Source organism: Phragmites australis, chromosome 14 (assembly GCF_958298935.1).
Source record: "Phragmites australis chromosome 14, lpPhrAust1.1, whole genome shotgun sequence".
In the NCBI taxonomy this organism is placed as follows: domain Eukaryota; kingdom Viridiplantae; phylum Streptophyta; class Magnoliopsida; order Poales; family Poaceae; genus Phragmites; species Phragmites australis.
The window spans coordinates 23,932,831-23,943,441 of record NC_084934.1 but is presented as its reverse complement, the minus strand read 5'-3'; the positions used below and the strand labels follow the sequence as shown (position 1 = coordinate 23,943,441).

General features: G+C 44.1%; 1 protein-coding gene across 1 annotated transcript; it reads left to right on the top strand.

Moving 5' to 3' along the window:
* Window positions 1-2,065: 2,065 nt before the first annotated feature.
* LOC133890911 (probable protein phosphatase 2C 64) lies at window positions 2,066-5,966 on the top strand. Its single transcript, XM_062331537.1, has 5 exons — window positions 2,066-2,649; window positions 2,768-3,037; window positions 3,163-3,283; window positions 3,378-3,601; window positions 5,402-5,966. The coding sequence occupies exons 1-5, from the start codon at window positions 2,428-2,430 to the stop codon at window positions 5,855-5,857; spliced, it is 1,293 nt and encodes a 430-aa protein (XP_062187521.1). The 5' UTR covers window positions 2,066-2,427; the 3' UTR covers window positions 5,858-5,966.
* The last annotated feature ends 4,645 nt before the right edge of the window (window positions 5,967-10,611 follow it).

Genomic DNA, 10,611 nt, shown 5'->3' with positions numbered 1-10,611 from the left:
CCTGGTTTGAATTCCACTCTAGAAAAATTAGTCCGGTGACCACTTCCGATGCTCACACTGCCAACACCGTACCATCCGAGCACAATAGCTTTTGGTACACACATTTCAGCCCTTGTGGAAAATTAGTCCGGTGTACATCCATTGCCAACACCGGACCATCCGACACTCTCTCCAAATTTAGAGCTAAAAATCCTTATCTGCAAGAATTAGTCCGGTGCTCATTCTCACTCACACCGGACATTTTGGTGAATGAATTGTTCTCTGCCTCTGCGCTAAAAACACTCCGATGTGCACAACTGCCACACACCGGACTATCCGGTGAGTGTAAACTTTCTGCACCAAGACAATGATATAATCTTCAATTCTTTGCTACTTTGGTTAGACAAGATCAATCATTGCATACATAATTATGAATTTGTAGTCAGATAGACACTCAACCAAAATTACGCATTATCAATAACTCATCATAAACGATAAAATAAAGTACATCTCAACTTGATTTGTCGAATAAAATACATAATATATATAATACACTCAGAGTATTATCTCTTAGAAGCTACAATAACTCTTTCAATCAGCTTCTGACTTCTTAATAATAATAACAATAGCTTTTGCTTATTAGAAGTTATTTTCATAAACAAACTATTAATCTCAATTTTTTTTTATTTCTGAGTAGTAAAAAATTAAACTAAATAGGCCGTAGCCCCACCAAAAAGAGCCGGTGCTAATGCGGAAAGATCCTTGCAGCGCGCTGCGGCCTGCGCGGCGCGCAGAAAGCCGGAAACGAACGAGCCTCGCGACCTCCGTGCGCACGCGCTGACGCGCCGGCTCACGCCTTTCCATAGGGCGTCGGACTTGGTTGCCCGCTTTTTAAAATCTTGCAGTACAAGACTCCTTTGCCCGCTTGGAGACTTGGAGAGTAGTGCTCCAGCATTAGCATCCCCTTTTGGATTCAGATACGTTACTTCCTTCGTTCAGAAAATGGCACCGGGGCTACCGTGCTTTTCTCTGATCCGCGCCGTCGGGTCGAAGCTCTAGGCTTTGTAAAAATTCATGTGGAACGACACACTTCCTACAGAAATCTAGCACTAAAATTTTCATGTTCTCAATGGGCCTTTACTTGAAACTGCAGTCACTTCACTTCAAACTGAGCGACCAAGATCAGCGTCGTCCGTTGGACACCTCCCCCGCTCTGACCGTTGCCGCCACGTACGTACCCTGGCGACCCGGTCGGCGGTCGCCCCTGCTCGCCGCTTGTTTATGCCTCGCAGTGGGCGACCCGGCAGCGACCTACTACGTCCGTTTGGCACCATTAAAATTTATAGATTTTTTCTAAAAAGTTATTTATCTAAAAAAACTGCTCACTCTGATTATAAATATAGGTCATTTTAGAATTATAAAAAATTAAGAAAGTAGATCAAATGACCTTGTTGTCCTTCATTTATTCTGCATTGGAAAAAATATCTCATTCATTTTTTAGAGTGACAGTATTTATTAAACAAGGGTAAGACATGAATAAAAGAGAAAAAAAAATGCATAGAAGTTCGAGAATAACTTATATTTAGAGAATAGTTGAGAATACTAAAACAACATATATTTGCAACCAGAGGGAGTATTTATAACTTTTGAGAAAAACAGTTAACTTTTGAGCTTAATTTTAAACCCTCGACACACCAACTTTTAACAAAACTAATCTCAAACAACTTATCAACTTTTAATTTATTTTATCCGAAACTAGTTTATAAAAAAGTCATAAGTCAACAATAAATTTAATATTTATTTTAGCTTATCAATTTATCAACTTTTTAAGAAATAAAAGCTACTAATAAAAAAAACAAACCGGATCTTCATCCTGATCCTTTAGTAGCAAAAGCTACTGATAAATTTGATATTTATTTTAGCTTATCAATTTATCAACTTTTTAAGAAATAAAAGCTACTAATAAACAGAAACAAACCGGATCTTCATCCTGATCCTTCAGTAAACAAGTCGCTCCTAGCCCACCGCATAGTTAATCCCCGGACGACCGGACCGCAACAACCACGCCATTCCCGAGAGCAGAGGGACGAGCGCCTCAGGCCCTCAGCCTCTCCGTGACTCGGAGCTGTCCGTCTCACTGCATCTGCGTGCGTGCGTCACTGCCGTGCCGCTGCCCCGCCCGCGGCCGCGATAAATAACTCGCCTCTCTCCTCCGTTCTCACCTCCTAATCCAGGGACCCAACCACCTTGACTTTCTTTTCGCGTTGCGTTGAGCGCTGCATCTGCGATTCCTGTTCTCTCCACTCGGCACCTGAGAGAGAATCCTCTATCCTCCCCCCACCCCCCTGCACGCGGCGGCATCGTTGGTTCGCTTGGTTTCCGTGCGGGTGTTGTTGCCCGGCTTGCGTGACATTGGAGGAGGAGGAGGAGGAGGCGGCGGCGTGATCGATGGGGAACTGCGTGGCAAGCGGCGGCACGACGTTGACGGCGGCGGGTGCGGGAGGGGAGGACGGGAGGAGGCGGGGGAGGAGGTGGAAGGCTCCGCGGGAGGAGCAGCTGGGGGCGGTCCCCGGCCGGATCTTCTCCAACGACGGCCGCAGCCGCACCGCCGCCGTGTTCACGCAGCAGGGGCGCAAGGGGATCAACCAGGACGCCATGCTCGTCTGGGATGTAAGCCACCGAATCGCTCTCCCTTTCTCTATCCTTTCTCTCCCAACGCAATCCTTTTGGGTTCTCGCCGATTTATTCCACCGTTGGTAATGGTAATGGTGAGCTATCGCCGTGGCAGGGATTCGGCGGGGAGGAGGACGGCGTGCTGTGCGGGGTGTTCGACGGGCATGGGCCGCACGGCCACCTGGTGGCGCGCAGGGTCCGCGACACGCTGCCGCTGAGGCTCATGTCTGCTGTGCGCGCGTCCAAGGCCGGGCTGGACATGCCGGCCGCCGCGTGGAGGAAGGCCTTCGCGCGCGCCTACAAGGCCATGGACAAGGACCTCCGCTCCCACGCCACCCTCGACTGCTTCTGCAGCGGCAGCACCGCCGTCACCGTCCTCAAGCTCGTACGTGCCGCTGGGCATGACATACATCTATTGTTCCTTCACCCATCTTCCTTTCTCGCAGGCACAAATGTCAAATCATCTATGTTGGATGTATGCGTACACTCACGAGCGGTTTCTGCACGCAGGGCTCGGATCTCTACATGGCCAACATTGGGGACTCACGCGCCGTGCTCGGCTCGAGGGACGGCGCCGGCGGCGCCATGGTGGCCGTGCAGCTCACCGTTGACCTCAAACCCGATGTCCCAAGTACGCCACTATATTCTCCACCGTTAAATCAGCTTCATTCATGTGGTTCGGTTTTAGGAATTTTGTGTGTTAATGGCTCTCGTTGTGATGTCAGGCGAGGCAGAACGGATCAAGAAGTGCAGGGGCAGGGTGTTCGCCCTGCAGGACGAGCCGGAGGTGCCGCGGGTCTGGCTACCGTTCGACGACGCGCCGGGCCTGGCAATGGCACGGGCGTTTGGGGACTTCTGCCTCAAGGATTACGGTGTCATCTCCGTGCCCGAGTTCTTCCACTGGTCTCTCACAGAGAAGGACCAGTTCGTCATCCTTGCATCGGATGGGGTAATTTTTCTCTGTCCAGCACTTTCTTTCATTCTTCTCTGTTTTGGTGCGTTATTTGCGCTTGCAAAGATACAGTTTTGATAATATCTCTGTCCCAACAAAATCTCACCCCTATCTTTTTCATCAGAACATGATTAGTTGCAATGTAATGTCAATCTGTCGCACTTTCGCATTCGTGATCTAAGTAGCTGCACATGGTGGGCCTTCGGCATCCAGGATGTCTCGTGCATTCCATTGAAGCTAAAAGAGAATTCATGATCATACTTACGAGTGATCCAGTCTTTTGAATTCAAAATGTTACAGTTTTGGGGGTTGGTTGATAAACTGTCATCATGGCAGGTGAAAGAATAATAATTTCCACCATCCGTCCCTTTCCTGCCTGCTGCATAGATAATGATTCGCCAGCTTAACACCCTTCTTCGCTGCATCGTCACCACCTGTTGTTATCGGCTGTACTTTAACTGTTAAATCTTAAGTTCAACTTGACACGACCTATTGCTTTAATCGTTTTTATGAGATCATGTCCACCTTCCAACTTGAACGCTAGAAACATTGAGCCGGTGGCATAGAGACTATTCATTGCGGTTGGATAGAACTAAATTTCTCATTGTCAGAAACTTACATCTTTGTTAATGGTCTATGCATCTCATTACTGTTGATTCCTATTGAAATTTAGATGGTCCATGCCCCTGATAGAATGGTTTCAAGTAAACTTATGAAATTTTGTAATGGACTGACTTTTACATTTGGCAGTCACTGAAAGATTGATAATTTGCCTTGATGCATATCTACTCACTGTGATTTGGTTCAGCCTAATTAAGGTCCAGATGTACTTATTTTTTTGGAGCTAGCGTAACCCTGAATGATCTTGGCATCTTAAGAACGACAGTGTATTATCACAAATGCCAGTCTGTCACTGCTATAAAGTGTACCGACCCATCAAAACCAATGGGTGAAATATTGGCTATACCACTCATTTTATTCAAATGCTAGTATCTCATATCTCATCAGGTGGTGTTGTCTCTGCACAGAAAGTTTACTTTACGGTTGATATATTGGCTTTTTTGCATGGACTGGGTACTTCAACTGACAACTAAAACGCATTCACTTTGTGTTGTATACGAACCTGTGTTTACATTTTGTTGTCAATTGAAAGACTGCTTTGCATGTTATGCACTCAAGTACTCAACATGGTGTGCTGTTTTCTGAGGAAACAGTTTATTGGTATTTCGCAGTTTTAAAGTTCTCCTTTTGATCCATACACACAGTCACACACACACTTATTTGCCCTTCACATTAATGCACAAATGGTGCACTATAGTAAACAAGGTATACTACCAAAAGAGAGATTTTGTCTTAGTTCAACTTTGAACCCTTTGTTGAAATTATTGTAGTTGGTGTAGAAGAATTGTTTATTTTGCCCTATGTAATGGACTTGTCTATCACTTGAAATATTCTTTAATGGGCAACTAGTTGGGTCCATAATTTCGGTCACTGTCTGCGTAATTGCTTTCGCCTTTTGCAATTGTTGCTTATTGCAAAGCATGCTTCCTTTGCCCCCTTTGGCATCTTTTTTTTTTAAAAAAAAAGTTGAATAGCATTCGTGTGGAATCAGCAAGAGAATATTGTTCTCAGTGTGCTTACGGATGCATTTTAGAATCTTTCCATTTGTCCTTCCGTCTTCTCTTGTTTGGCTCATTTCTCTTGTTTGAATATAGTCGTACTTAACGAAGTCATACAGCATGCACCACTTAGCAGATTTTTACTTCTGTAAATCTAATGCTAATGCAAATCATGCAGGTGTGGGATGTCCTTAGCAACCAAGAGGCTGTTGACATAGTGTTGTCGTCCCCAAGCCGATCAAAGGCAGCCAAATCCCTCGTCGAGGCAGCTAACCGTGAATGGAAAACCAAGTATCCAACATCAAAGATCGATGATTGTGCAGTGGTTTGCTTGTATTTGGATGGCAAAATGGACCATGAGCGTGACTCCACAGCATCGATGGACAACATCAGCCTCGACGAGGCTTCAGTCGCAGACCCACATGAAGCGCAGGATCAGGAGCCAACGTTAACTCGGAATTTCACCGTCAGGACGGTTGCCGGGAGCGCTCAAGAGAAGGCTTTGGCAGGAGCGGCGGATACAATGATCGCCGGTGCAGCCCACGATCAAAATTGGTCAGGCCTCGACGGAGTGACGAGGGTGAACTCGCTCGTCCAGCTCCCCAGGTTTTCCGAGGAGAAGGCGATGGGCTGAGGCGCCGCCATTCTTATTTTTTATTTTAACTTAGTTTCTCCTGTTCTGAATTTAGTTTAGTTGTCCTTTGTTTCAGAGAAAAGGTAGAAACGATATGATCTTGTGATTTCCTCCGGTGCTTGGCAGACGTTTCAGCCACTGCGCTTACAGTTCAATAGTTGTGACTTTTACAACGACAAAATTGTACATTTCTGGGACAAAGGTTCCTCTTGTGTTTATCTTGAGGTATAAGCGTACCTGAAAGGTCAAACAAGGACACCTCTGTTCAGAGTGTGCAATTTTGTAGTGGTAAAACGAACAGCTAAAGCTCTTGCACAGTGGCCACAACGCGTGCTAGCCGTCAGTCATCTTGGATGAAGGATGATGACCCTGTCGGTGACCTGTAAATTCCCCACCGGCATTTGCTTTGCAGAGAGATGTGTCATGTCCAGGGTTTACAAGCTCGGGCGGTAACCCAAAAATTACGATTACCAATCGCGTGATAACCGAAAAATTACGATTACCAATCGCGTGATAATCGTATAAATTTTTAAAAAATTTCAGATAAATTTTATTTGAATAAATTTAAAAATTGAGGAAAAAATTACGATTTTAGTTGCTCGGTAACCGGTCGAATTGGACCGGTTATCGAGTGGTTTTTACGATTTATCAAGTGGTTTTTTGAATTTTTCGTATTATCGGTAACCGCTCGGTTTTCTCGATTTTCAGTGAAGTTTAACAAAAAAATTTAAAAATTATCTGAATCTTGTAAAATCAATAACTAATTCATCTGAGCTTCAAATGAAGTGAAACAAATTTTGTTGGTTTTTTTAACATGATTTACATGATAAAAGTATTTATACTCATAAAAAAGTTTAAAATTTTATGTGAGAAAATGTATTTGTTAAACTAAGTTAAATACATAGTTTACTCTTTGCTAATCAAAAATTATGAAACTAATTTTGTTAGTCTTCTTACGTGATACTATGTCTTTTAAAAATACATGAACTCATAAATTAGTTATTGTAACATACATGATTATGTAAATGTATTACGATTAGATTAATTCATAACTAATTCATGACACTCAAAAATTAGTGAAACCACTTTTATTAGTATATTTATACTATAATTTACGTAGGAAAAATAATAGTAGACATTAAAAATTTAATTACAATATTGTTTCTTAATATATTCACTTTATGCTTATGAACTTTGTAAAAATCATAGAGAAATTAATAAAACTCTAAATAAAGTGAAATTAATTTTAAATATCCTCCTAAGATATGTTTAAAAAAATGTGTTTTCATATTAATTTTTTTCTTAACATGAGTTAATAATTGAGCCGCACATTTCAATTTTTTTCATTTTTTTTAAAACTTCTTCCCTATATAATATGATGCAAACGATATTATTTTTGAATTTTTTTTTTCACAAAAGTCTTAGAATTGTATCTAGTTTTTTAGATTTTTTTTAATTTTTTTTAATTTTTTGAATTTAAATTTGATTATCGTTCGATTTCTGAGATGGTCTTTTTTTTATTACCGTTGATTTTTTAACCCTGGTCATGTCTGGGGCTTTTTCCGAGTGTAGCTTACGTTGGCAGGGCGCGCTGCGCTGTGCCGGCTTTTGCCGTACCAAGAACTTTCATGGCACCCTGACTTCTGCGGTTTTGCCCTTGTTGGGCGGTGCTATCACTCACCCTGCTGCATCTTGTCTGCGATGTAACCAGCCGAGTGTGCTGCAGTGCTGTACAGGTATCCGTGCGAGGCTCACGGGCCTAATCGGTCGTACCTGGTTTGTCATTTCTTAGAGTAACTTCAACCTATCATCTACCTCATAGTACATTATTTATATTTTTATATAAATTATCATCTATAATTTTTTTTATATATTACTTTAACATTTCAATAACACATTTATATTCCACTATCTGTATTCTCTCTTAATTGTTAATAGTATTTTATAACTAATAATATATTTGTAATAACTATATTTTTTAACGGTTATATTTTCAATGGATATTTTTTCAACGACTATTTTTCAACGGTTATTTTTCCGACCGCTATTTTTTCTACGGTTATTTTTTTAATCTATATATGTAAGTTCATTTGCTATTTTTGAGTTGTGTCTCCTCTTGCAGCTCTCTCTGTGTTCTCTCCCACATCTTTGTCTTCTCTCCAACATCGTAATGAGGCGTTGCAATATTGTCAAGTAGATTCTCATAGAGCTGTCGTCGACCTCATCCGATGACGATGAACTCATTGTTACTACATCATTCTAAGTACATAATGAAGATCAGCGCTTGAATGCTCGATGGTATGATGGTTCTGATCTAGGACATCGAGTAATTTATCGTGGTAGAGAAGCTGGACATATGAGACTATACCAAGACTATTTTTTAGAGGCTCCCACCTACGACCCGACTATCTTTCAACGTAGGTTTGTAATCAGTGAATATATTTTCGTCCGCCCTTATTTTTTATCCTCCCATCATATTTTATTATTATTATTGCGCATATTTAGAATGACTTGTTCTCTATTTCTTCATATAATGCAATTTGTAGTAGAGCACGACAGCGATTTCGTGCAGAAAAGAAATAGCGCTCGGTTCTTGAGTTACCTCCTTTGCAGAAGATTAATGTTGCATTTCGCATGCTAACTTATGAAGTACCAATGGATGCTACAGATGAATTTATTCGAAATGAAGAAAGTACTGCTACAGAGAGTTTTAAAAGGTTTGTACAAGCTGTTGTGGAAATATTTGGAGATGAGTACCTGAGATCTCCAAATAGTTTTGATAATGCTAGGTTACTTGAAGTGGGAGAGGCAAGAGGTTTTCAGGTGTGCTAAGGTGCATATATTGTATGCATTGGAAGTGGGAAATTTACCTTGTAAAGGATCGGTGACGTCCTAAGAAGGAGAGAATTAAATTAAGATACTCAAAACTATTTGACTCCAAAAACTTCATTAGATAAACTTATATTAATATATATCTAAATATGATCTAGGTTTATCTAGCGTGTACCCTACCGTTTAAAAGGTTTGCAACCTCCTCTAGAAAAGTAAATTGCATGTATGTAAATACGAAAATGTAAATAAGTAGAGAGAGCAAATTTGGCACAAAAGATTTTTATCCTGTGGTACCGATGGCATGAATATCACCTCTAATCCACGTTGGAGCTCCATTAAGAATATGCTCTCGGTTGCTAGGACTCTTACGTCACGCCTCTTGAGCCACCAAGCCACTCAGGCAAGGATTCAAGACGGATGAGCCACCAAGCCACCAAAACAAGTTCTCACCACTAGCCTCTCTTCTGGTTACTTATCGTCGTCTTCACTTCGGAGCTTGAGTCACCAATATAAGGGTCTCCACGTCTGTCGGTGACACAAGAACCAGGGGTCCCCGAGTCTCGAGGCCAGATCAGCAGTTTGCCACGTGGCACCCTCCCGGGGGATCATCTCGCGAGGTACGAGAAGACTAAGTCCCGGGAGAGGGTCCTCGGGGCCATGAACAGTGGTCCTCGAGTACCCGAGTTCCCCGATGACCCGAAAAGACTAGGTGCCGGAAAGAGAGTGCTCGGGGCCGTGAACAGTGGCCCCCGGGCACTCAAGTCCCCCGACGACCAGAAAAGTCAAGTACTGGGAAGGGGGTGCTCGGGGCCTTGAACAGTGGCCCCCGAGCACCTGAGTCCCCCGAGGACCAAAGGGAAGTCAGTTCCGGGAGAGAGTGCTCGGGGCCGTGAACAGTGGCCCTCGAGCACTTGGTTCCCCGAGGACCCGAACAGCCAATTCCGGGAGAGAGTGCTCGGGATCGTGAACAGTGGCCTCCGAGCACTTGGTTCCCCGAGGATCAGGAAAGGGCATATCCGGGGGAGAGTGCTCGGGGCTGCGAACAGTGACCCCCGAGCACTCGGTTCCCCGACGGCCTCAGAAGTCTTTCACCGGTTGCGCCCACAAAGGTCCAGCGGTGAGGTGTCAACCAGTGAAAGGCCCGATGCCGCATTTAAAAGGGCGCGTGGTATGTTACTTCCAACTGCTCCTGCCACGCTCGTTGTTAGTCCCTGCCACGGTCTGGCAGGGAGGCGTGGGGACATTTAATGCACGGGTCCCATCGCAGGACATCCGGCGCGCCTCGGGATAGCATCGCGAAGCCCAAGGCGCCCCGCCTGCCGCCCTGCTGTGTCAGGTACACAAGACCGAGCGGGCATGCCGGGCTGTTCAGTGGCTGCCCGGTGGGCCCTCTCCGCGGCACCCGTTGCAGAACTGCATGATGAAGAACAAGACCGGACGGGGGCGCGTTTTCAACCCTCCCTGTCACTTCACACAGCAGCCCATGATGGTTGCTTTCCATTTATGACACCTCGGAACTCGCGCCCTCCCTTTCTGGGCACGCTACCACCGCCCGGCGAGTATTTAAGGCAGGGCGGGCTCCCCGGAGAAAGGAGGTTGAGGACAGAGAAGGCGAAGTTAGAGATAAGCCGAATTAAAAGACAGCAGCTCAGTACAAGCGCAGAAGCTGAGATCACCGAAGAACAAGGAGCCCGAAGCTCTAGGCTAGACAAATATTCTTGTAACCAGCAACATCTCAGAGAGACATTCTCAGAGCATTTATAGCATACACACAGGAATATGGTGTTATGCTCCGTGCGGCCCGAACCTGTCTAAAAACCTCCTGATCATTCACTGCATTCTACATCCGACAACGTCCTCGTACAAGCTTCTTGTCATCGCTCCACACCAAGTCAGAGGGTCAACAAGTATGAGCCACCAAA

What these genes read in the sequence shown, in the direction of transcription:
- LOC133890911 (XM_062331537.1), top strand. Translation starts at nt 2,428, where the DNA reads ATGGGGAACTGCGTGGCAAGCGGCGGCACGACGTTGACGGCGGCGGGT. An exon ending in ACGCCATGCTCGTCTGGGAT is followed by an intron (nt 2,650 to 2,767) that starts GTAAGCCACCGA and finishes TCGCCGTGGCAG; the next exon opens with GGATTCGGCGGGGAGGAGGA. An exon ending in TCATCCTTGCATCGGATGGG is followed by an intron (nt 3,602 to 5,401) that starts GTAATTTTTCTC and finishes CAAATCATGCAG; the next exon opens with GTGTGGGATGTCCTTAGCAA.